Source organism: Panthera onca, chromosome B4, assembly GCF_046562875.1.
Source record: "Panthera onca isolate mPanOnc1 chromosome B4, mPanOnc1 haplotype 2, whole genome shotgun sequence".
In the NCBI taxonomy this organism is placed as follows: Eukaryota; Metazoa; Chordata; class Mammalia; order Carnivora; family Felidae; genus Panthera; species Panthera onca.
The window spans coordinates 141,319,088-141,341,729 of NC_138345.1; the positions used below are offsets into that span (position 1 = coordinate 141,319,088).

Genomic DNA, 22,642 nt, shown 5'->3' on the forward strand with positions numbered 1-22,642 from the left:
GGCCCTTCCGGCGCGCTCCTGCAGCGCCGCGTCGGGGTTCGCTCTCGCCCGCTGCGGCCGCGTGCGTCATAGATGTGCGCGCGGCGTCACGCGCTACGTCCTTTCCCTGGGCGGGAACAGCAAAATGGCGCCAGAACTAGTGGCGGGCTGAGGACGCTGGCTCCCCTCGAAGACGGCCCTGCGGTCCCCGGGCCGCCCCGGCCCCTTCCGGACATGGAGGACGTGGAGGCGCGCTTCGCCCATCTACTGCAGCCCATCCGCGACCTCACTAAGAACTGGGAGGTGGACGTGGCGGCCCAGCTGGGAGAATATCTAGAGGAGGTGAGTGCCGTCCCGGGGAGTGGCGCGGGGCGGGGCGGCGGGCGGGGGGCTGCTGGGCGGCCCCGCCCCGCCTCCTCGTCCGTGTCCGTCTGGCGCTGTCCTCAGGCTCGTTTCTTTTTTTCCAAATCCATCTCTGCCTCTGGAAGTCATCCCTTATTAAATTAGCCTGGAGTTGTCATCACAGGTCGCTACCTGTTCCAGAGCCGTGAAATGGATTTCATGGGTGGTGACAAGCATTTTTCTGTAATGTAACAGAATAGACTAGAATTTATGTGCGTGTCTGGGTATTTGAGACCGCTGGATCACGGTGAAAGAGAGTTTCTTATCTTGGATTCTGAAACCGGTTTCAAGCTACTGTCATGTTCTACTCGTCAGCATTTGGTCTTTATTTACTTGACAGCCGAGTCTAGGCCTTGTTAATGTGCTGTCTGCTCCCTTTCTGTACTTCGCTTTCACATTGCAGCTCACTTGGACTGCGATCAGCAGTAACGTCTATCTTGGCAAATTCAAGGGACGCTAGAAGTGTCACCTTATTCAGTTTAGCAGCATTTGTTGGGCTGACCACTCCTTTTTGGATACAGGTTTACGTGCTCTGATTTTTTTCTCCCCATGTTATTTGCTTACTGTTTCTTTGCTATCCAATCTCTTAAGTGTTTAGCTTCTCTGGGCAGGGCCTGGGCCATCTTCTGTATCTCCCTTAAATAATCTCACTTGTTTCCCTGATTTTAAATATCACCTGTATGAGGACAACTCTCAGATTTATGTCTTCATCCCAGATCTTTTTTCTTTCTTTTTTTTGTTTCTTTTTAGACAGCACGAGGTGGGGGGAAAAGCAGAGGGGGAGAGAGAAAGAGAAAGAATGTCAGGCAGGCTCCACACTCAGCATGGAGCCTGACTTTTTGCTCAGTCACACGACCCTGGGATTATGCCATGAGATGCTCAACCAACTGAGCCCCCCCAGGCCCCCCAGCAAATCTTTTTTTCTGAATTTATTTTGTATATCCAGCTGCTTACCTTTGACATTCCTCTTAGACATTCCACAGAAGCATCTCAGTTTTTTTTTTTTTTTTTTTTTTTTTTTTTAATGTTTACTTATTTTGAGAGCAGGGTAGGGGCAGAAAGAGAGGGAGAGAGAACCCAAGCAGGCTCTGTGCTGTCAGCGCAGAGCACCATTTGGGGCTCAAACTCAGGAACTGGGAGATCATGACCTGAACTGAAACTGAGAGTCAGACACTTAACTGAGCCACCCAGGTGCCCCAAGCATCTCAGATTTAATACATTAAAGTGGAGCTTTATATTTTTTTGCCCTAATCTCGGTCTTCCTGATCTTGCTAAATAGCACTACTGTTCAACAAAAGGTGAGAACTAAAAGCTGTTTTAGTGAAACTCGGTGAATTCTGTCAGTCGCACCACCAGAATTTCCCTTGAATTCATCTGTTTTCTACCTGGCTCAGATTCATGTAAAACCTTCCTTCCTAGGCTCTGTAACAGCTTTTTTTGGCCCCATCCGATTCACGCTCCATCCAGTAGCAAGTGTGACTGCAGTGGCGCCTCAGAGGCTTCTGTGCCAAGACTAAAGCGCAAACCTTCTTTTCTGAATCTGGCCTTGCTGACTGTTGTAGCCTCATCTTGAGCTCCTCTCCACCTGTTCTTTAGAGCCAGTCAACCTAAAACACTGGGGCTTATTTATTTATTTTTAAGTTTATTTGTTTAATTTGAGATAGAGAACCAGCAGGGAAGGGGCAGAGAGAGAGGGCCACTGAGGATCCGAAGCAGGCTCTGTGCTAACAGCACTCAACCGACTGAGCCAGCCAGGTGCCCTCCCCCCCTTTTTTTTAAATAAGGAACTTTATTTATTTTATTATTATTTTTTAGTTATCTCTACACCAAACCTGGGCTCAATCTCAGGACCCTGAGATCAGGAGTTGCATGCTTTACCGACTGAGCCAGCCGGGTGCCTCTGGAGCTCATTCCTGACTGAGGGGTCTTTGTATTTTCTGTTCCCACTGGGGAATACTCTTCACCCATTTATTTTTATGATTAACCACCTCTTATCCTCTGTGTCTCAGGTTAAACGTCAGGTGAGCAGCCTGTTTAAGATAGTTGTCCCAGTACCTTATGTTCTTTAGGATGTTTATCACAAGTTCTTCTTTAACTTGTTCACTTGTTTAACTCTGCTAGGGCAGGAACCATGTGTATACTCTGTTCCCTTTGCATAATAATAATAGAATGCCCAGCATATAGTAGGGGGCGTTGCATTTAGTAGGGGGCATAGAATAAGTGTTTGTTGGATGAATACTTGATCTACTGATCTACCTTCTCTGCTGGGACACCTGGACTGCTGGGAAAATGCAGAGAATTGTGCTGGGTGGGGCTACTGTGAATTCAGGTTTCCACATTGGTCAGGGTGCCTGGGGATGCTTGGTAGATCTACTTCCTGGCTTGGTCAGCTCCCTTCCTGCTTTTCTTTGCTGTTCCAGACCTTCTCTGCCCTTTAAAGTCCTGATTCCCTGCTTCTTGTTTTGTCTTTCTCCTCCTTTCCTTTTCCATGCAGCTACCAGAAAGTTTTTTTTTTTTTTTTTTTTTAAACACATCTTACCATGTTGCTACTCTCGCAGAGCACCATTTGGGGCTCGAACTCAGGAACTGGGAGATCATAACCTGAACTGAAACCGAGAGTCGGACACTTAACTGACTGAGCCACCCAGACTCTTTCATCCGTTTATTTTTTTGTTTGTTTGTTGAGTGTCTGCTGTATGCCGAGAATCATGTGAAATCCTAAGAAAATAGTGGCAAGCAAACAGTAGTCCCTGCTTCACCCTTGTAGGAGAACGGATCCTGAAGAAGTAACGACATAGGGTCGTTGGAACAGGTATTAGTTCTACAGGGAGGTTAAGAGATAGGCTCACAGTCCTAATAGGTGGCAGAGCAGAGGCCACTGTCCTCGTCACTGTGTCTTTGTGCAATCACAAACATGAGAGGTTCAAAAGAAAAGTTGAGGGCTCCACGAAGAGTTTATGTGGGGGACTGAACTTTGTTTGGGATGAAAGGAGTTGCCTAGTCCGAATGAGCTGAAGAATGTTCCACGTGGAGAGAAGATAGGTTCCGAGGTTGTGAGGTGGGAAAGTGCTTGGCTCCATGGGGGACCTGGAGAGGTAGCCCTGTGTGACTGCCGTGCAGTGAGCAGGGGAGGGTGGGTAGCTGCAGAGGGAAGCTGGTCAGCCAGCGAGGCTCTGTTTGCGATTTGGGTTTTTTCCCTGAGAGTGACAGAAAGCCATTAGGGTTCTGAGTGGAGTGAGGTAATTCTGCCTTGTGTCTGCAGACAAGCGCTGGCTTGTCAAGAGTGGGCTGGAAGGGAGTGAAGGCGGGGGGAGAGCCCAGTTAGTGCCAAGGGCCGGGCAAGAGGTGGGGCCGGCTGAGCAAGAGCCACAGCCACTATGGAGAGGAGCGGACAGTTTCGTCGAAGTGGAGCATGGAATTGGCAGGGAACTTGGCATAGGTTGAATGGGGAAAATGAGAGAAGAAGGAAGGAGCTGAGACTTGCGGGTTTTTGGACGGGTGGTTGGGGGGGATATCGAGAGTTCAGTGTGGGCCCGCCCGATACAAATTTTGGTTAAGACATCCAAATGGGGTTTGAAGAAGGCAGCTGGACATATGGATTTAGGCTTAGATGGGAGGTTCAATCTGGAGCATGCATTTGGGAGTTGTCAGAAGGTGGATGGAGTGTGAGGTCCTGGGAGTGGGTGAGCCAGCCTAGGCTGAGAAGAAGAGGGCCTGGGTGGCCCGGCTACCCTCTGCTTCATAGTCCCTCCTTTCAGGGAAAGCCCTTCACTTATTTCCAGAATGTTTGCACTCTGTCAGACTCTCATGTTTCACTGACCTGAAAAACTCCCTCTATCCTTCAGGAACTGGTAGAGGTGGTCCCTGGGTGGTGTCCTCCTAGACTCCCTCTCCATAGTGTCTAACGTCTGACCTTGCTCCCCAACACGCCCTGTGCTTTGGACATGTTTGCGTGATACTCATTTTCCTAAATAGTGGACACCCGGGTCAGCTAACTGCCTTTGTGGGAGTGGTTGCTCTTCCTAAAAGGCCTCTCCTTTCATCTGCCTGGGGAGTGTGTCTTTCAGGCTTAGTTCTGATGTCAGCACTTGGTTCGTTCATGAGACATTTACTGGACACCAGCGTCAGGCCGTGAGGTAAAGGCTGCAGTTGCCCTACAGGGAGGGAGAAGTCCCTGGCATCCGAGCCAGGCGTCCGAGCCACACTGCTGGGTTCACACGGGGCACAGCTGGGGGCAGGTGTCCTAGGCACGTGGAAAGCAAAGGCAGAACTTGAAAAAACATGTTGGGCTTCAAAGTGCCGTTTGCTGAGAGACGTGCAGGAGAGGGGCCAGGTTCTGGGGAGCCCTGGTTTCAGTATGGAGAGAAAAAGTTTGGGGACATTTGGATGCGTTGGGGTTGCTCTAAGCACAGTCCCGCAGCTTAGGGGAGAGTGTTGCCGCAGATGGGTCTGGGACTTGTTGGCATGTGGTCCGTGGACACTGACATTCAAGGGGTGATAGGAGCTGGGGCTCGGGAGGTTAGGGGTTGCACAGGAAGGAGGGGGACTCACCTGTAAGTGTTTCCTTAGTTTCTGCTCAAAGGATTGAGGCCCAGAGTTTTGTCTCTGTCTTCCCCACCCCTGAGGTTCCCCTTTCCTTCTCTCAGGGTGAGGGATCTTCCTGCCCGATTCTGTCCAACTTGTGCCTTGACTTAGATGGGCTCAGTGCGGAGCGTCTCCAGGGAGAGACTCCCGTGCAGCTCTGGCCGTTTGTGGCTGATACACTCCAGGGGCCTTCCTTTTCTAAACTAGTAGGTCTGAGAGGTTACAGGAAGTAGGAGAAATCACAAAGGCCCGCCTCCTCACTCCAAGCAGAGCCAGAGTGCCGGGAGGAGGCAGGGGCGCTGGGTGAGCTCTTGGGGAGAAGCGTACCCAGGTTTCGGCTTCCCAACGCCCTGGTGTTGTGTTTTGCAGCTGGACCAGATCTGCATTTCTTTTGATGAAGGAAAAACCACCATGAACTTCATTGAGGCAGCGCTGCTGATCCAGGGCTCTGCCTGTGTCTACAGTAAGAAGGTGGGCCCATCTGGCTGCTGCTCTTGCCATTGCAGCGTCTGGTGGGACTGAGCTTGACTGTCCTGCTGGGGCAGATGGCAGGCTCACCCCTGTCTCTTACCTTCCTTGCCAGCACCTCCTGTCTCCCTCTTCCTCAGCACCTTTTAATACAGCTTGGATTTATAATTGAACAATTATAACTGAGGAACAGTCTTGGATTTATAACTGCAGGGCCTGCTGCTAATGCTAAACATCCAGTGGTATACAGGAGAACCCCACGCAGCAAAGAATGATCCAGTCCAAACTGTCAGTAGTCCAATCGTCCAGAACCCCGTGTAGAATAAGAGGAAAAGCAGGATGAAGGGAGCATCCTGAGAAAACCAGTGTTTAGGAAGTGCTCACAAGAAGGAAAAGTGAGAGAAAGGTAAATCAAGACAGTGTCCCGGAAGACAGAGCAGTAGAGAATTTTAAGGGGGAAGAGAGAAGACCGTACGACCCAAAATGTTGAGTTCAGTGAATTGACCCACACCGGAAAGGTTTTCAGGTGTCCAGTGGGTATCCTGGAAGGTCACCAGGGGTTTTAGGGAGAGAAGGACCAGACTGTGGGGTGGGGAGAGGTGTGGAGACGTGGCATGACCCCTTTGGGGGAGAGGTCACTGGAAGGGGGGACAGCGAGGAAAGCAGCAGTCCTCCGTTCAGGCTGTGGTCCATCTCGTGCCCAGCTCCTGGACACCACCTGCACTGGTGAAATCACAACTGGGCAGGGGGCAGGTATCAGTGACAGCCAGCGCTGAAGGGTGGGGGTGGGGCGGCAGATGCAACAAAATCCCAGAAGAGGTAGTTGAGGAACGGGTCAGGACCGTGGATTGACAAGCCTGCCTTGAAAAAAAGAAAAGGCACCTCATCTCAGGATTCTGGAGGAGGAAGTCAGTACTGATGCACAGAAGTTGGGCACAGCCATTTGGGGAGTTCCTGCCAAGGGCCCCAGTTTTCATAATGGAGAATATAAGTCAGCTGTTAAGAATCAGCTACTACGTAGGAAATTTGGTGAAAGTTCACAATGCTTGCTGAGGGGAATGCAAAGGAAAGACTGACAGAAGGCACAGACCGTCCGCGCATCTTGCTGTCTGCAGGGGCACGTTTGTGCCCTTTTCCTCCAGCGGTGCGTAGCCGTCCCCTAGGGGGCAGCACGGAAAAGTGCTCAGAATTGAGCGGACTCAGAATTGGCGGTGTAGTGGGTGGGAGAAAGACAAAAGGTAAGAGTTCAGAACCGTGTTAAGGAACTTGATAATGGGGTCCAAACTAGAGAAGGGCCGTGAGCCATCTACATTCAGTTCCAATGGCACAGGACACGGATTTATCTCTGGGCACCATAAGTTATTAAGACAGTTGAAGATTTCGCCGGTTACGTCAGATTCCTACATCCTGTATTTGTCCTGAGAAGGAACGTCTGCAAGTGACTTTGAAAGCATAAAACGTGAGGTGACAGACGGAGAGATGTGTGGTAAAGCAAGTGTAGTGAAACGTTGACGGAGTCTGGGAGGTGGGGGGAGTGCGAGCTCTAGACGAGCACTGCCCAGCAGGACTTCCTGAAATGACGGACATGGTCTGTGACCTGTGCTGTCAGAGACGGTAAGTACTCGTCACACGTGACGACGGAGGCCTTGAAAGGTGGCCGGTGTCACTGAGCACTTCTGAGTTTTACTGGCTTTCCGTTAACTTGAACTTAAAATTGGTTGACTCACACGTGGCTAGTGGCAGTGGGAATCATGCATCCCTGGGTACAAACCCCAGACCTACCTACCCCTGATCCAGGCGACTTTCTCTCAGTTCATTCTATAAAACGGGAACAGCAGTGACACCTAATTCAGACAGACTAGACGGGAAGAAGCACGAACACAATCCTGTATATGAACAAACACTTGAAACGGGTAGTGCTTATTGGTCCTAATAAATGGGGCCCCTGTGATGAGGGGGCACCATCTCTCGTGCTCACCATTGTGCCCAGTGTCTAGTGCAGAGCCCCATACGTAAGAGAGGTGCGATGAACGTTTGTTGCATAAAAAAAAAAAAAAAAAAAGGCAGGGCCAAGAAGAGGGGTTGTGTGTGCTCTGGGGTGGTGTCATCCCAGAGGGAAAGACCCAGAGGTGGTACACACACGCCCTGCTGGTCAGCCTCTCGGAAATCCTGACCGTTACCCTGTGACGGGGCAGGCAGGGACTCACGGGCTTCCGGAGATGGGGCGGTGGTGGCCTGAGCCTGCAGGCGGGGCGGGAAGGAGCTGCTGTGGGCGTCGGGCAGGAGCAGCACGGCGATGGGCCGGGGGGCTGCACGCAGGCCGGCGTGCAGGGGCTGAAGACGGTCAGAGCTGGGTGACGACGGCCGTTCCTGTGGCTGCATGCAGCGTGGGGACGGAGGACGAGGAGAGAACCACAACTGATAAGACGTGCTCGTTTGATCGGAGAGGTCACTCTAGCAGCCACGTGGGCAGGACTTGTGCCGGAGGGTTTCGAGGGGACGGTGGGCTTCTCTGTGCACACGCTCGTCTCTGCGTCTCTGGTGGGCTGCTCCTTTCCGCGTCCTCACCGTCTGCTTCTGGTCACCAGGTGGAGTACCTGTACTCGCTGGTCTACCAGGCTCTCGATTTCATCTCTGGCAAGAAGTGAGTACTGGTGGTCTGAGCCAGCAGGTGGAGGCCTGAGTGTCTGGCCTGCCTGCAGCCTCCCGGACACCCATGCACTGATTCTCCCTCAGGCGGGCCAAGCAGCTGTCCTCAGTGCGGGAACAGGGGGCGGATGGGGACGCCAGTTCCGAGGCCCCCCAGGAGGTGGACGACCAGGTGAGATCTCTCGGGTGCGTGGCCACTGCCTGCTGTGCACTTGCCAGGCGCTGCTCCTGAGCTCTGTCTCCCCACAGTTCCTGTCGCTAGATGACCTCCCTGACTCCCGTGCTAATGTGGATCTGAGGAACGACCTGCCTCCCCGTGTGAGTCCCCCTCCCTCTGTGGGGCTGCCTTTAGCTGACGGGGGTGTTGGAAGGTGTCCTCCCATACGGTTTCCCACATGGAGCCCGTGGGGCCTGTGGCTCACCCACTCTTGGCCTCCACGCAGGAGATCCTCATCGTCCCTCTCCTGCCCATGGCCCTTGTGGCCCCTGATGAGATGGAGAAGAACGTTAGCCCCCTGTACAGGTACTGGCCTCAGCCTGGCTGAGGGGAATCAGATAAGGGGAGAGGGCTGCTTGGGAAGGGTCTCTGCAGTGGCTGTGTTTCTGCCAGCACAGCTGTCAGGGGGAGGTCCTGGCCAGCCGGAAGGATTTTAGGATGAACACGTGCACCGCCCACCCCAGAGGAGCCTTCATGTTGGAGCCGGTGGGCATATCCCCTACGGAGACGCTGCTGCCAAGGAACCAGAAGGGTGAGGGCTTGGATGTGGGGGCTGGGTGGGAAGGAGGGCCTTCTGGGCTGGACCCCTTGTCAGGTCCCCTGTGCCTGCCAGCTCTGGTCCTGCCTCCCTCCCCGGGTACCTGCTGTGAGGCTAGGTCTGCCAGGCCACATCCCCTCTGCCCCCTCTTTGCCCATAGCTGGCTCGGCCCCTGGGTGCCCGAGTCCTGTGACGGGTCTCGGCTCTGCTGGGCCCCTGGGAGGGGCCTCCTGGAGGGAGGGGCCTCCTGGAGGGAGGGGCTGGGCTGACCCTGTCCGGTCCCCCATCTTTCGCAGAGGCTGAGGGGGCTGAGGAGCAGCCAATGGAAGTCTGTGTGTGCAGTTCCGTCCCTGTGCTCAGCGCCTCCCAGGAGCCAGGTGAGAAGAGAGCACCACAGCGGACTTGCGGGGTTGGGGTGGGGAGATGGGGCTCTGCATGGGGCCATGCTCCGCCGCCCCAGGGGTGAGGTGCGGGGAGCAACGAAGCCTGGGTTCTTTGCACCTGGACCTAGGCCTCCCTCCCCACCTTGGCCTCACTGCGCTCTCTTGGTCTCGTGACTGCCCTCTGGCCGTTCTTGGGCCTGTGAGGTTTGGACCTAGCCCTGGGCACGCATGGATGGCAGCCTTTCAGGAGGAAAATTGGTTAAAACGAGCCAAATGAAACCGTGGCATGGCGAGAGGCGTGGTCATACCACTCCGGGTCTAATGAGCGGGGCTGAGTGAGGGAATCGGCCTTGCAGCCTCTCCGGGGTGTTGGCCAAGGCCAGCCTCCCATCTGCTGTCTGGCCTTGGGCTTCTCGGGGCTGACCGGTCTCTTGCTCCCCTGCCCAGGTACCTCTCCGGAAGGCCCGCTGCCTGGAGGTGGTGATGAGGATGAGGACGCAGATGGGGCAGTGGAGCTCCCTGAGCCCATGGCCCCCGACGTCCCTCCCGAGCCCCAGGAGCCCAGGAGCCCGCAGCAGGTGGGGGCCCTGCGAGGCCTGCGAAGGCCCCACGCTCCGGGGGGATAGGTGGGCCTGGGGGCTTTGCCTCTGGTCCTTGCACCCAGCCCTTTCGGGTGGTGCCTTCTACATCTTTCCTCTTTCGGACCAGAATAGCTGCTGCTCCTTAGAGAGGTGGCCTAGGGTTCAAGGGTCTGAGCCCTGTGGTCATGGTACCACCTAGGGTGGCAGCTGGTCTCCCAAGCTGACTCCCGAGATCAGGCTGGTGGGAGGGGATGGGCTTTGGAGGCTGTTGCTGCCCCTTCCACCCCCGAGGGTTGGCTTTGTGTTCCTGCCTGGAGCTCCAAAATCTTTTTATTAAAACAAAAATCCTGATACATACAGGAGAAACGTTAATATTTGTTAATTTTGATTGGTACATACATGGATGTTTATTGCAGTCTTTTTTTTTCTTTTTTGGTATTTTTTAAAGGAAAAAAAACAGTACCCCATTTTACTAGTTTGTGTGTTCTAAAATTTTTCCTAGAGTGTTTGTTTTCCTTAAGAGGGTCCTTCTGCAGGGTTCTTGATGTCCGACCCTAGAGCAGACTACTGGGGTGCCCCAGCCTTGGGTGGAGGAGGGGAGAGGCATCCCTGGGGCTGTTTCTTTGCAGAGTGCTGCCCAGCCCAGCAGGTGTGTGCTGCGGGAGCGACGGGAGCCTATGTCCCTGCTGAAGGTGAGGGTTAGTGGGGCTCAGACCCTCCCCGGCAAGGAGGATGTGCTTTGGGGCTCTGCTGCCCACCCCTCACTCCTGCTAGCTTTCAGAGCTCCGCATGCCTGGGCTCCTAGCTGGAGGCCCTTTGTGCTGGCTCTCTTTTCCAAGGAATCTTCCTTGCCCCAGAGATCGAATCCCCTCTTCTGCTGCTCTGGGGAACCTCTCTCTCTGGTGGGTCACCCTTGGGTCCTGGATTGAATGTGGCCAGCCCTCCTCTGTGTCTGGACTTCTGGGGGGGAAGGTGTACATCCCCCGCTCCCACCCCAGGGTCTGCTTGTACTCTTTGCTCAGGAGACCCCAGACCCCTGGCAGAGCCTGGACCCCTTTGACTCCCTGGACGCCAAGCCCTTCAAGAAAGGTAATTGGGTGGAGGGACACCTTCACTCGGGCACCTGTGGCTGGGTTCTCCGGAGCGCTAGTGGTAGATGAGGGTGGGGGCTGTGCTGCCTAGTGCGGTCTGCACTTGCTCCTAGGGCTTGTGGGTGCCATCATCCGCCCCAGGGCCTTTAGTTGTGCACTGAGACGTAGCCATTTGCCCCCAGGTAGGCCCTACTCTGTGCCCCCCTGTGTGGAGGAGGTTCCAGGACAGAAGCGCAAGAGGAAGGGTGTCGCCAAGCTGCAGGACTTCCACCAGTGGTACCTGGCTGCTTGTGAGTGGGTGTGGTGGGGCCGGGCCAGGGCAGGAGGGTCCGCGTGCAGCTCACGGGGACTCGGTTCCTACTGACCAAATTCTCTTGAAGATGCCGAGCACGCTGACAGCAGGAGGCCCCGGCGAAAGGGCCCGTCCTTTGCAGGTGAGGTCAGGGTCGTGTGCGCACTCTGCTGAGTGCCTGCCTCCCCTCGGCCTGGGGGCACCCAAGGCTCCAGGTGGACTGGGGAGGGGGGCTGGGCAGGGCGTGGGAGTCCCTCTTACAAGGGCTTTGTGTGTAGACATGGAAGTCCTGTACTGGAAGCACGTGAAGGAGCAGCTGGAGACCCTCCGGAAGCTGCAGAGGAGGGAGGCAAGTACTGGCCACCGTCGGGAGCCCGCGTGGTCCCAGGTGGGAGACAGCAGTGTGCCTCATAGATGCTGTCTGCACGCAGGTGGCGGAGCGGTGGCTGCCGAGGCCTGAGGAGGGGCTGTGGCCTGTGGAAGAGGACCGCCTGGAGGATTCCCTGGAGGATCTGGGGGCGGCAGGTGGGAGCCTACTGGGACGGGCCAGGGTGGGGGCTCGGCATCCGCTGCCAGCCAACCTGCCTCCTCCTGGGCCTCTCTGTCTGCCAACAGATGACTTTCTAGAGCCTGAGGAGTATGCAGAGCCTCAGGAGGCAAAGCCTGGGGAGGCCGCGGACCTGGGTAGGTCTGAGAGTGAGCTGCTGGCCGGGGGGGGAGTGCCGCTCCGGGCCCCTGAGGACGGCGGAGGGGGGAAGCGGTGTGGCCCGTGGCCACAGAAGCTCATAGCTGCCCCTTTCCCAGAAGCAGAGGCCGTGCCGGCATCCCTGAGCTATGAGGAGCTGGTCCGCAGGAATGTGGTAGGTCCCAGTCGGAGCAGGTGGGGGCGCTGGGTGCGGGGCTCCTGCACAGGAGGTGGCAGCTCCTGGTCCCGCCCTAGGAGCTCTTCATCGCCACGTCTCAGAAGTTTGTGCAGGAGACGGAGCTGAGCGAGCGCATCAGGCACTGGGAGGACACCGTCCAGCCGCTGCTCCGGGAGCAGGTGAGGGAGGGGTTGGGCCAGGCCCTGACTGACAGCTAGGGACTCCCCTGCCGCCTGCCTGGGTTTTGCCCCGGGATCTTGCCCCTCCTTCTTGCAGGAACGGCACGTGCCCTTTGACATCCACACCTATGGGGACCAGGTGGTCTCAAGGTTCAGCCAGCTCAACCAGTGGTGTCCCTTCGCGGAGCTGGTAGCCGGCCAACCTGCCTTCGAGGTGTGTCGCTCCATGTTGGCCTCCCTGCAGCTGGTGAGTGGCCTGGGGAGCCTGGGAGGGAAGCGGTCCCCGACTCTGCTGACACCTTATCCCTGTAGGCCAACGACCACACGGTGGAGATCACCCAGCAGCCGGGGCTGGAGGCAGCCGTGGACACCATGTCCCTGAGGCTACTCACCCACCAGCGGGCCCACAAGCGCTTCCAGACTTACGCTGCCCCCTCCATGGCCCAGCCTTGAGCGGGGAGCATTGACGCTGACGGGTGGGCTCTGGAGCTCCGTCCCCCGTGGGTGCCGGGCATCGCGTCTGCTCGCTCGACCCTGTTTCCTGGCTGGCCCAGCCCAATAAAATGGTGTCGCCATCCCACTTAGTCTTAAAAAACACTCCTGCGCTCTGCAGGCAAAGGGCTGCGCTTCCCTGCCGTGGCCTCCTGGGGCCACCGACGACGCAGACCACAGGCACACAGCTCCATCACACCCTCTTTAATGACCGGGTTCAGTGCAGGACGCTGCGGAAGGCAGCCATGTGGCGCCTCACGCTGTCTGCGATCTGCTCTGCTGATCTGGCCCGGCTGTAGTAGTCTGTGAAGAGGCCGTCAGGGCTGAGCAGGTAGATGGCAATGGAGTGGTCCACGATGTAATCCTGGTCCTCGTCCTTGGGGCCCGCGCTGTAGTACACGCGGTAGCTGCGGCTCACTTGGGCCACCTGCTCAGCAGAACCGGTCAGGCCCAGCAACCGTGGGTGGAAGTCCTGTACGTAGCGGGCCATGGCTGCGACGGTGTCCCGCTCGGGGTCCACAGTAATGAAGACAGGCTGCACCGGGGGCAGGCCGGGCTCAGCCTCCAGCTGCCGTACCACCTGCACCAACTTCTCCAGCTCGTCTGGGCAGATGTCGGGGCAGTGAGTGAACCCAAAGTACATCAGCACCCACTGACCCCGGAAGTCGGCTTTGCAGCGAGCCCGTCCCTGGTGGTCCAGCAGGCTGAAGTCACCCTGGCCCACAGCCGCCTGGCGCAGGGCCTCTGTCCGCTGTTGCTGCCGCCGCTGCTCCTTCTCAGCCCTGGCAGCCAGCCAGGCCCCACCCAGCCCAGCCCCAAACAAGGCGGTGATCAACAGCCTAGTTCCAAGCCCGGGGCCCTGGGGCCGGCTCTGCCTGCCTGTGTCTCCAGGGCCCTGCCTTGACAGGAGCCGACACCTCACATGTCCGGCCTTGCCTCCCGGGGTCCAAACGAGGGCTGGGGGCTTCAGATGAGAGAGCCTGTGCCAAGCCTTGGGTGCCAGAACCAGCAGCAGCATGGACCTGACGCTCCTAGGAAAGAGCACAGTTGTCAGGAGCCTGCGGTTGCCTCCGCCTCCTGGGTCAGCCCCCGTTGGCTCTGGGGAGACTTGCCACCATCTGAAGGACCAAGCCTGCACGGCAGCTCACAGCTGCTCACCTAGTGCTCAGGATGCCTCACCTATGAAAGGTGTTCTCGAATGCCCATGCTTGTCACTCCTGTCATTTAGCTGGAGAGGCTAAGTCTGTCTCCTCCCACCCTGGTCCTGTGCCTGCAGCTCTATGGCCCGGGGAAGCACTCCACACCTCACCGGGTCAGCTGATGGGAAGCATTCCAAGTGCATGCCTTGCCTGGGCTCCTGAGCATGTGTGTCGTTTTGCAATAAACCCATTTCTTGAAAGGAGGTGGCCGAGTCTCTAGCTTTAACCTCCAAAGATGGGCTCCTCCGGCCCTTCTGCGGCCTGCCAGCCTTTCACCACTTTAACTCTGTGCCCCCTCCCCCCGCGCTCAGCAGCAGCCCTGTGCACCCATGCCGGTCCGCCCACGAGGAGCCCGGGCAAATACCCACCGACGCCGCTCCAGGCCGAGCTTTCCTGGTGCTCTCACCCCGAGAGGAATGAGGTTTCCACTGGTCACGAGCGTCCCCACCCCCCTTCACAGCCAGGATCCTGACACCAACTTCGGTGTCCCCCGTGTCCTTCTCACAGGAGCCCCTGGAAATTTGCTAAGTGGGGGCCTTAAGACTCCCCCTCACCTGTTCGTTCAGCTGCTGAGAAGACCCTCGGGAGGATTCCCAGACTTCTGGTCTCCGCCCACTTCCGGATGGTTCCTGGGGTTGCGCTCTGGGCTGGATGACCTTTGGCACGTCCCACAGCCTCTCTCCACCAGCTTCCTTCTTTACATACGCGCTCTAAGCAGTGCACGCGATGTGCCTGGCAAGCGAAGGCAGCCTGTGGCCTTCCTGGGCCCCTTTTTTCTGGGATCCCCACCTCCAGGGCGCCCTCCCGGACGCGCACCTGTAAGGTCAGAAAGCTGGACACCGAGCCACACACCGAGCACGACCCAGTCTCCTCGGAACCCGGCGTAAGTACCGCGACTCAGGGGACAGCCCCGCTCTGCCAGAGCTCGTCACCGCTGTAGACTCAACCACGCTGCACTAGCCGAGTCGACAGGTTCCTGCGCTACCGGTGCGCTCAACGCCAGCGCGCACGCTCATGGGCATGGCGCACGCGCAGACAAGCGTGAACGTCCCCGCTCCCCAGTCCCTGCTTCTCTGCGCGCGTGCGCAAAAGGTGGCGGGCCCAGCGCAGAGTTGGGCGGGGCGTCTCCCTGGCCCCGCCCCTTCGCGCTCCGTCCCGCGGCGGCCCGGCTTCCCTCGGAGCCACTCCCCCACTTCCTCTCGGTCTCGCCGGCCTTCCTGCGGTTTCGCCGCGGCCGTCTGTTGCGCAGTGTGTCGATCGGCGCGGGCGGGCGGCGGCGGGAAGAGGTCGGCAAAGGACGAGGGGGTGGCGAAGGGCGCGCGGTTCGAGGGCACGACGACCCCTGCAGGGCCAGCCTCCGGCCCACGCCGACCTGCAGTTCAGCTTCCACCTCCCGCCGGAGTGGATGCCTCGCGTGGCTGCGCCCGGATGAGTTGCGCGGTGCCGGCCGGAGGCAGGGGGCCAGGGGTGAGAATCCGGGCTCGGGGAAGGAAAGGGGATGGGAACTCGGAGAAGGGAAGGGGCCTGGGTTGGTGGGGAGGGACGGAGGTCTCCCGGCGCCCACTGTCCACGGGCACGTGCAGCTCCTCCTCCTGGCGCGGGGGTCCGGGAGCATAGGCCTGGAGCCAGGCCCAGGTCCAGGCTCTGCTCCCGGGCATCCACTCGAAGCGCCCCTGGGCCGGGCGGTCCTCCAGCTCCCAAGAGGCACATGGGACCAGACTGCCAGAGTCATGAAGGGGAAGTTGAGCTCACGTTAGAAGACCTACCCAAACAGGCCACAGCCACACTGGGATTCCCATAGGACACACGAACTCCAGCAGGCACAGGTGCTCCCCAGGACTCTTGCCAGCTGGTGGGTGTGACTGGGGAATACTTCAAGTCCACCACCGGAGGGGATGGGGCTGTCCACCATCTTATGACTGAGGACGGAGGGGGTGGTGACGCAGAGGGGTCTGGAGCTTTTTCGGAGATGTGGCGTGTGAGAAGTGAGATGATTCATTTTCAGAAACACCAAATAAAAGTTGTGCTGTCTACTTAAGAATAGGTTTATAACCTATTGGAAATATGTATGAACCTCCCCCCCGCCGGAGTCCCAAACCCTTAGGCACTTCACTTCCTGGTTCTTCCCCTCTCCTTTTGCGGCCTTATTTTCTTGGGCTTTGCAGTTAGCGTGCACCAAAGAACTGAAGTCTGCCTCACCTCAGGGAATGTACATTTGTTCCAACCAGACTACTTTGTGCCTTCCGTGGGCAGAGGCGACCTCTGGGGAAGGCTGTAACCTCTGTAGTACTCACCAATGAAGAACAAGGGGAGGGACTTCACGCTAGGAGATAAATTGCCTGCTGTAACCGCCCTGAGTGTGCCTGTCGGTTAGACACCGCTCTTGCAAGAACGTTGATTAGAGCCTGGCTTCACTGTGCTCTGAGTCTCCGTGTCCTTTCTTCGAGTGCGTGTCCTTTCTTCGAGTGGGTCGGTGGGCTTATTTCTCACAGGGGTATACTGACTCTTGGGTCGGTCATGAGGGTTTAGGGACCCTGAATGTTGAGGATCAAGTCCCCTGTTGTACCTGCAACGGGCTTGGTGGGTTGTGCATCAGTCAGGTCACCTTTCTGAGTTGGTGGTTCTTGTGATGGTACGCTGACCCTGGGGTCTATTCAGATCGCCAGTGATTGGGGGAAGTCCCATGGTCTCCTGATGAGAGGACCCTGACTGTGTGGGTCAGAGGTCAGGGGTCTTTAACATGCAGGAAGTAGACCTGGAGTCTGAGGTCAGGTTACCTGTGATGACTAGCAGGGTGTCAATGGTGACTGACACTCTGGCTTCATACAGGAGTCCATCCACAGGAACCAGCTTCTTGCCCTGACCCATAGGACTGCGCCCACTCCCTCCAGCAGCCCTTACATCTGGTCAGACTACCCTGCATCAGGACTTCCAGTGACCCCCTTCACTGACCCTGATCGAGGATTCATCAGCAACCATGACAGGTGTCCAAGACCAGGACCAGAAACTTCTGAACAATTCTGGTAATTTCTCATTAATGACTGGTCTGACCCATCAGGTATAATGACCAATGTCCTGTGGCCCATTAAGGATTGATCAGAGAGTCCAATGGTGATTGTTATCAAGTCCCTATTAATGACTCCAATCAAGGTTTCACTGATGATGTGACCAAAGTTCAATGACCATCAGTGACCCATAAATAACTTTGATCAATATCCTCATTAGTGACCCCGATTAATGACCTATCAGTGATTCTTCAGAGATTCTGGCCAATATTACCATCAAGAATCTAGATCAATGACCAGTGGCCCACCTGTACCTGCTCTTAACTCCGGATGAGGGTGAATCCAGGAATAGACTCCAGTTTATTGGCGGGGCTTCCTCCCCGGCCCCACCCCTCCCTGCTCCACCACAGGGAGCACAAACCACATCCGTTGATCATTGGTCCCTGCTGGGCAGGGATGCTGAGTACACCTGCACACCTACTCCTCCTCTACCTCCACCATTCTCTCTCACTTTCCCTGGTTAGGGCTTCAGCTGGAGTTAAGTATTTAGTAAGTAGTTGTATGTGCAGCTGGTGGAGAGGGAATGGAAAAGAAATTGTTTTGATTTGGTATGGGGAGTGACGAGGAGGAGGCTAGTACCTACCCCTAGGAGCACAAGTCTGGGGAACCAAGAGAGAGGAGTACCCAGCTCTTCCCTTGGGAGTCCTGAGTGGGGTACCCAAGGGGGAGCTGGAGAACTTGGTCCTGTTATGGGGGGCTGATGGGGTGGGGGGAACCTAAATTCCATCCTGGGGGTGAGAAGCCTGGACCCCATCTTTGGGGGACTTTGTCTAGGCCAGGCTTGAAGTTGGAGATTGCCTGTAGGCTGCTAACTGACCTCTTTGAGGTCAGACGTTCTGGTCTGGAGAGGAGGCATCTTCTAACCTTGTAGCCTATAGCCAGCCGGGTAGGTACCAGGTCCAGGCTGACCTTGTCACCCACTCCCCTTGTAGAATTTTGTTCATGAGTTGCGGCCAGAAGGCCTCTGGCAGCTCCAGCTGCTGCCCAGACTTGGCCAGGGCCTGGGGCAGCACCACTTCCTTCTTCAGATCTATGCCTCCCAGTGGCATGGCCACTAGCACGGCCTCTAGGCATGGAATACGGTGGTGGTGTAGCCATCACGGGGGTGTGGGGGTGTGGTGTTCTCACAGCGGTGGGTTATCTTGAGGTCACTGACAGTGCTGGGACACTGTCCCCAGGACAGTTGTGGCGTCCCCAGGGGCAAGCGGTCTCGGGCTGACCTCAGGGTTAGGGGTGCCCAGAAGTTCCCACGCACCGATTTGCGCGCCCTGCGCACTCCCCTCCCTCCACAGCGCGCACGAAGCCCCGCAGGTCCCCCTAGCTCAGGGGGCTTTCGTCTCTCTTCAGGCGGATCAGACCCGGGAGTTGCTTGAGCTCCCTCCCCCTGAAAGGTCACCAGGCGCCCCTGGGCCGTGGGTCCCTAGGACGCCATCGCTCCGAGCCTGCGGGGTGCGAGACCGCCGGACCCTGCGGCCGCCCTGTGTCCGGGTCTCTGCAGCAGGTGCACCTGTCCCGACCCTGATCCCGGTCTCTCCCTCTCATGTCCGCCCCTCTGTACCGTGTCTGTGGTGCCCGTGTGCGTGTCTCCGTGTCTGGCTCCTACTCGTCGGCCTCACAGCCTGACCCCGGCCTGCACCTGTCCGGTACGGCGGCCCTCACGCATCCCGCTCCAGACTCCAGGCGGGTGCGGTTTGCCGTCCCGCGGCCACAGGACGGTGGGTGGGCGGGGCCTCCCGGACAGGCGGGACTCTCGGCCAATGGTCGCCCCAGGCCCTTCTGTCTCGGCCAATCAGGAAGGCCCGCGGGCGCGCGCCTTCCAGGACTTCCCGGGCCGGCCCGCCCGCGGAGCTCCGGGGACCTGTGGGCCCCAGCGTCCCGCCGCGCACGCCCCGCGCCCCGCGCGCCCGCCGCGAACACACAGGGGCGGACACGCTGCTGGCTCGGGAGGCTTTAAGCAAACGTTTGTGGGGCCACGCCCGCCCAGCGGGTCAGTCATCCGCGTAGGTCAGGACCCGGGCCAGGTGGTCCGAGTGCCGGATCCCGAAGCTCCAGCCGCCGGGCTTGCGGTGCTGCGGATGCAGGAGACGGCGCTGACCTCGCGGGGCCAGGCGTCCAGCTCCGCGCCGGGGAACCCCGGGACTCCGACCCTCCTCCCCTCTCCCCTGACCCTTGACCCGGGACTCCAGACCCCTTGGTCCACGTTGTAGGCTGCGGGTCCCGGATTCAGGGTGTTGTCCTGGGGGAGTGAATTCCGCGCCAGCATCGAGAACTGGGGGGCCCGAGGCTTGTAGATCCCAGTGTTCACCACGTGGTAGGCGCAGGGACCCGGGGTCTGTGGGAGGGCAGCGGGGGCGCACTGGCCTTCACCTCTTGCTTCCTGACCCTCTGTGGCCCGCCGGGGGCACCCCGCGCTGCGCCGTGTCCCGCAGCCCCTCTCCCACCTTGCTGAGGTCCTCGAAGCAGCTGCCCACTGCGCTGCGGCCATAGATGGAGTAAGTTGGGGCCGAGACTTTACCGATGACACGCGGACCCAAGAGCGAGGGCACAGTGTAGGCCCCGGGGCCTGGGGAGGAGCCAGCAAGGGGTGGGGTCTGGGGCGGGGGTGAGTCTTCCTGGCCAGGCCAGGGTCTCCCCGCCGCAGCCTGGAGAGTGGTTCCCCGTCAGGGATAGGAAGGTCCACGGTGCTGGAATAGGCCTTTCTGGTCTCACCTGGGGTCTGCGGCTCCGCGTGGATGCCCCAGTTTCGGGGGGCGATGGTGTGCCGAGGCGCACTGGGGTACGTCGCGTTCCCAGCTCGTTCTGGGAAGTACCTGCCTGCGGGGCGGACCGGGGGTGTGGGCCGGGACCGGGACCGGGTTGGGGGCCTGGTGGGGACCCGGGTTGGGGGTCCTGGGACTAAGGTGGATCCGAGCCACGGTTTGTCAAAGCCCGGTGGGGCTTGGGGTTGAGATCCAGATGTGGAGGTACCGATTTTGGAGTGTTAGGGTACACGGGGAGGGGGCGTCGGGGCTCAGGTAGGGGGTTCCCGGGTGGGCCTTCCCGGAGGCGGCTCTGCCCTGGGGAGCCCGGGGTCCCAGGGGTCCTGACCGGGTCCCGGAGTGAGGAAGGGCGCTGCGTGGCGCGGACGGCCGTAGATGGAGTAGGCGGGGGTGCCGTCGGGGCCGCGCACGGTCATACGAGCTGGAATCAGGTGGCCGGGCCCGGGGCCGCACGAAGTCTGCTGCGTGGGGAGGCGCGCGCCGAAGGAGAACGCCGGGGCGCGGGGCCGCGACGGGTCGTGCAGGATGTAGCCTGAAGGAGCTTCCCAGCGTCACCGCGGGCCCCCGCTGCTCCCCGCCCCGGGCACAGTGCACCGTATCCCTCCCTCCAACAGACTTCCCTCCCTTCCGCCCTGCAGCCGGGTTACGGCGTCCCCTTGCCGGCACAGGCCTCGGTAGCCCCTCCACCCCCCGCCCGACGCCGGTACCGGTGTTCGGTGGCAGCATGTACTTGGGCCCCGGGCCTCTGTAGAGCGCGGCGATGGGGCCGCGGGGCCGGTGCGGCCGCCAAGGGCCGACCCAGACGTCCGAGCCCATGGCGCGCGAGGGTGGGGTGAGCTTACGGCCCGCGGCACCTGTGGACAGAAGGTGGCGGCCCCGGCCCCTCCACCCAGGACTCGCGCCGAACGCGCTTCTCCGCTCCAGCTCCTCCCGACTCCGGGGGTGGGGCCCATCCTGTATCCCGGGCGCCGGGAAAACAAACCGGAGCTTTCCCGGCTCGGCGGGGGGCGGCGGGGGGCCGGGCCGGAGCTTCGAGCCCCCAAAGTGAGTCCAGTAGGGGTGTGTGAGCGCGCCAAGTTTGGACTCAATCCTGGGGGGAAGGAATTCCCTGGGGTTCTGGGGGGCTGGGATATTTCAGGGGCGTCCGGCCAAGACACTGGGGCGAGGAGGCGACGTGGGGAACCTGGTGCCCAGAGGGGGCTCCAGAGTTGATGCACTAACCTGCTCTCGTGGCTCCCGGCGGGGAAGGCAAGGTGGGGTGCCCGGATGCCGGCCCCCTCCCGGCCCGACTCCCAGACCCCATTGTGTCCAGGTTCCGCCTCCTGGCAACGGGGCTGACCGCCCCTTACCCCAACCTGGCTCCGCCCCCCGCAACCCAGCCCTGGAGGCTTCTCCGCGGAGTCGTGGGCGGTGCCGCCGCCCTGCAGGCAGGGCCTTGCGCGGGAGCACTGGCCTGGCTCTTCGCTGGGCTTCAGTGCCCCCATTCCACAAGTGTACGGCGCCCTGACAAATTCTCGTTTAAAAACCACTGGATCAAAGAGAAACTCAAATGTGAAGTTACACGTTATGCATAAAACATTGCAAAGGTAGATCCCTCTTGCCCAACTCTACAGGACATGGCTACAGCTGTGTTCAGTGGAAAACGTATAGCCTTAAATCACTTCATTATTTTTTTAAGTTTATTTATTTTGAGAGAGAGTGCTATCAGGGGATGGGCAGAGAGAGAGGGAGAGAGAGAGAATCCCAAGCAGGCTCTGCACTGTCAATACAGAACCGATGTGGGCCTTGAACCCGAGAACCCCGAGATCATGACCTGAGCTGAAACCAAGAGTCAGATGCTTAACTGACTGAGCCACCCAGGTGCCCCTAAATAACTTCATTATTAATGAAGGAAAATTTAAGTAAAGAAACTTAGTGTTTATCTTACAAACAGAAAAAAAAAGCAATGAAGGAAATGAAAAGAATGTGTCCATTTTACCCAGCTCTGCCAGTCACCTGCCTACTCTTGGAAGAGGGCAGGGGATGAGAAGGAGTGCCCAGTGGTTTGTGGGAGTTCTGGTCTTTGCCAAGGGAGTGTGAGCCCAGTGTGACATGGAACGCGAGGCAAGCTGGGGATTGCTGGGAGCTGCGCGTCTGGGCCCTCCGGGGGGACCTGAGGGCCGAAGGGAGAGGCAGGTAGAGGGTGCGTTGTCTAAAGAGAATTTTAAAACAACACTGAGGGTGTGCCAAACCGATCAGCCTTTTATTATCCTTATGAGACCAGCAGTTCTAAAGAAGGTCAGAGAGAAGATACTCCTACCCCACAAATCTTTTGTTAGTGGTTTAAAAAGATACTGTGGTTCCTGTCGAATTGTAATAGCATATATGTAAGTTTCAAGTTAGCAGTTTTTATTACCTTTATTAAATATTGTATTCTGTATGGAAGGTAATGCAGACTCCCTACAAGTTGTTCTTAGGGGACTCAGTGCCTCATGCCTGGACATTCGAAACGGCTTTCGGAGCTCAAGGGGCAATTGTGTCTCCTCTCCCCGAGGTGACACATATTTCTCCTTTTAAGCCTTAGATTTGAGATGAGCAATGAGACCAGAGTGATTGCAAGAAGGAAGAAGAAACAGAACTCAGTTTTCGCACTTTTGTAATTCTGTGACCATTTGGAGTTTTTATTTGTGTTTAAAATTTTAAATAGTGAGGGACTCCTGGGTGGCTCAGTTGGTTGTGTCCGATTCTTGATTTCAGCTTAAATTGGTGAGTTCAAGTCTCGCATCGGCCCCGCTCTGACAGTGCGGAGACTGCTTGGGGTTCTCTCTCTCTCTCTCTCTCTCTCTCAAAAGAAATAAATAAATTTAAAAAATTAAAATACTGAGATAGGGCAAGGTGTACTATTTTTGTTTGGTTGGTACA

The 22,642-nt window shown here is 57.9% G+C and overlaps 3 protein-coding genes across 6 annotated transcripts; 1 reads left to right on the forward strand and 2 right to left on the reverse strand.

The window, feature by feature from the left end:
• Positions 1–87: 87 nt before the first annotated feature.
• NCAPH2 (non-SMC condensin II complex subunit H2) lies at positions 88–12,806 on the forward strand. 3 transcript variants are annotated; one of them, XM_060656007.3, is made up of 20 exons: positions 88–321; positions 5,335–5,436; positions 8,022–8,077; positions 8,170–8,254; positions 8,332–8,400; positions 8,526–8,605; positions 8,698–8,831; positions 9,134–9,214; positions 9,668–9,798; positions 10,431–10,493; positions 10,824–10,890; positions 11,075–11,182; positions 11,273–11,326; positions 11,463–11,533; positions 11,616–11,709; positions 11,800–11,868; positions 11,989–12,044; positions 12,125–12,226; positions 12,324–12,473; positions 12,539–12,806. In XM_060656007.3, exons 1-20 carry the CDS (start codon positions 214–216, stop codon positions 12,677–12,679), a joined length of 1,821 nt encoding a protein of 606 aa, XP_060511990.3. In that variant the 5' UTR covers positions 88–213; the 3' UTR covers positions 12,680–12,806. The 3 variants fall into 3 exon arrangements, with proteins under 3 accessions (XP_060511990.3, XP_060511992.3, XP_060511993.3); XM_060656009.3 differs by having other exon boundaries at positions 11,992–12,044; XM_060656010.3 differs by lacking the exon at positions 10,431–10,493.
• A 101-nt stretch (positions 12,807–12,907) lies between these two features.
• SCO2 (synthesis of cytochrome C oxidase 2) lies at positions 12,908–14,906 on the reverse strand. Of its 2 annotated transcripts, none has more exons than XM_060656014.3 (2): positions 14,472–14,906; positions 12,908–13,749 (listed from the first exon to the last, which is right to left on the reverse strand). In XM_060656014.3, the coding sequence occupies exon 2, from the start codon at positions 13,734–13,736 to the stop codon at positions 12,936–12,938; it is 801 nt and encodes a 266-aa protein (XP_060511997.1). In that variant the 5' UTR covers positions 13,737–13,749; positions 14,472–14,906; the 3' UTR covers positions 12,908–12,935. The 2 variants fall into 2 exon arrangements, with proteins under 2 accessions (XP_060511997.1, XP_078305356.1); XM_078449230.2 differs by lacking the exon at positions 14,472–14,906 and adding an exon at positions 14,286–14,459.
• A 4,012-nt stretch (positions 14,907–18,918) lies between these two features.
• Positions 18,919–21,328, reverse strand: CIMAP1B (ciliary microtubule associated protein 1B). The gene is made up of 7 exons (XM_060656012.3): positions 20,963–21,328; positions 20,449–20,595; positions 20,070–20,273; positions 19,692–19,796; positions 19,424–19,545; positions 19,171–19,314; positions 18,919–19,051 (listed from the first exon to the last, which is right to left on the reverse strand). The coding sequence occupies exons 1-7, from the start codon at positions 21,042–21,044 to the stop codon at positions 18,971–18,973; spliced, it is 885 nt and encodes a 294-aa protein (XP_060511995.3). The 5' UTR covers positions 21,045–21,328; the 3' UTR covers positions 18,919–18,970.
• Positions 21,329–22,642: the final 1,314 nt, after the last annotated feature.

Coding starts and splice junctions, on each gene's coding strand:
- NCAPH2 (XM_060656007.3), top strand. CDS start 214: ATGGAGGACGTGGAGGCGCGCTTCGCCCATCTACTGCAGCCCATCCGC. Junction 8,255..8,331: donor CCCAGGAGGTGGACGACCAG/GTGAGATCTCTC, acceptor GTCTCCCCACAG/TTCCTGTCGCTAGATGACCT. Junction 8,401..8,525: donor GGAACGACCTGCCTCCCCGT/GTGAGTCCCCCT, acceptor GCCTCCACGCAG/GAGATCCTCATCGTCCCTCT.
- SCO2 (XM_060656014.3), bottom strand. CDS start 13,736: ATGCTGCTGCTGGTTCTGGCACCCAAGGCTTGGCACAGGCTCTCTCAT.
- CIMAP1B (XM_060656012.3), bottom strand. CDS start 21,044: ATGGGGTCTGGGAGTCGGGCCGGGAGGGGGCCGGCATCCGGGCACCCC. Junction 20,274..20,448: donor CATGCTGCCACCGAACACCG/GTACCGGCGTCG, acceptor AAGCTCCTTCAG/GCTACATCCTGCACGACCCG. Junction 19,797..20,069: donor CTTCCTCACTCCGGGACCCG/GTCAGGACCCCT, acceptor TCCGCCCCGCAG/GCAGGTACTTCCCAGAACGA.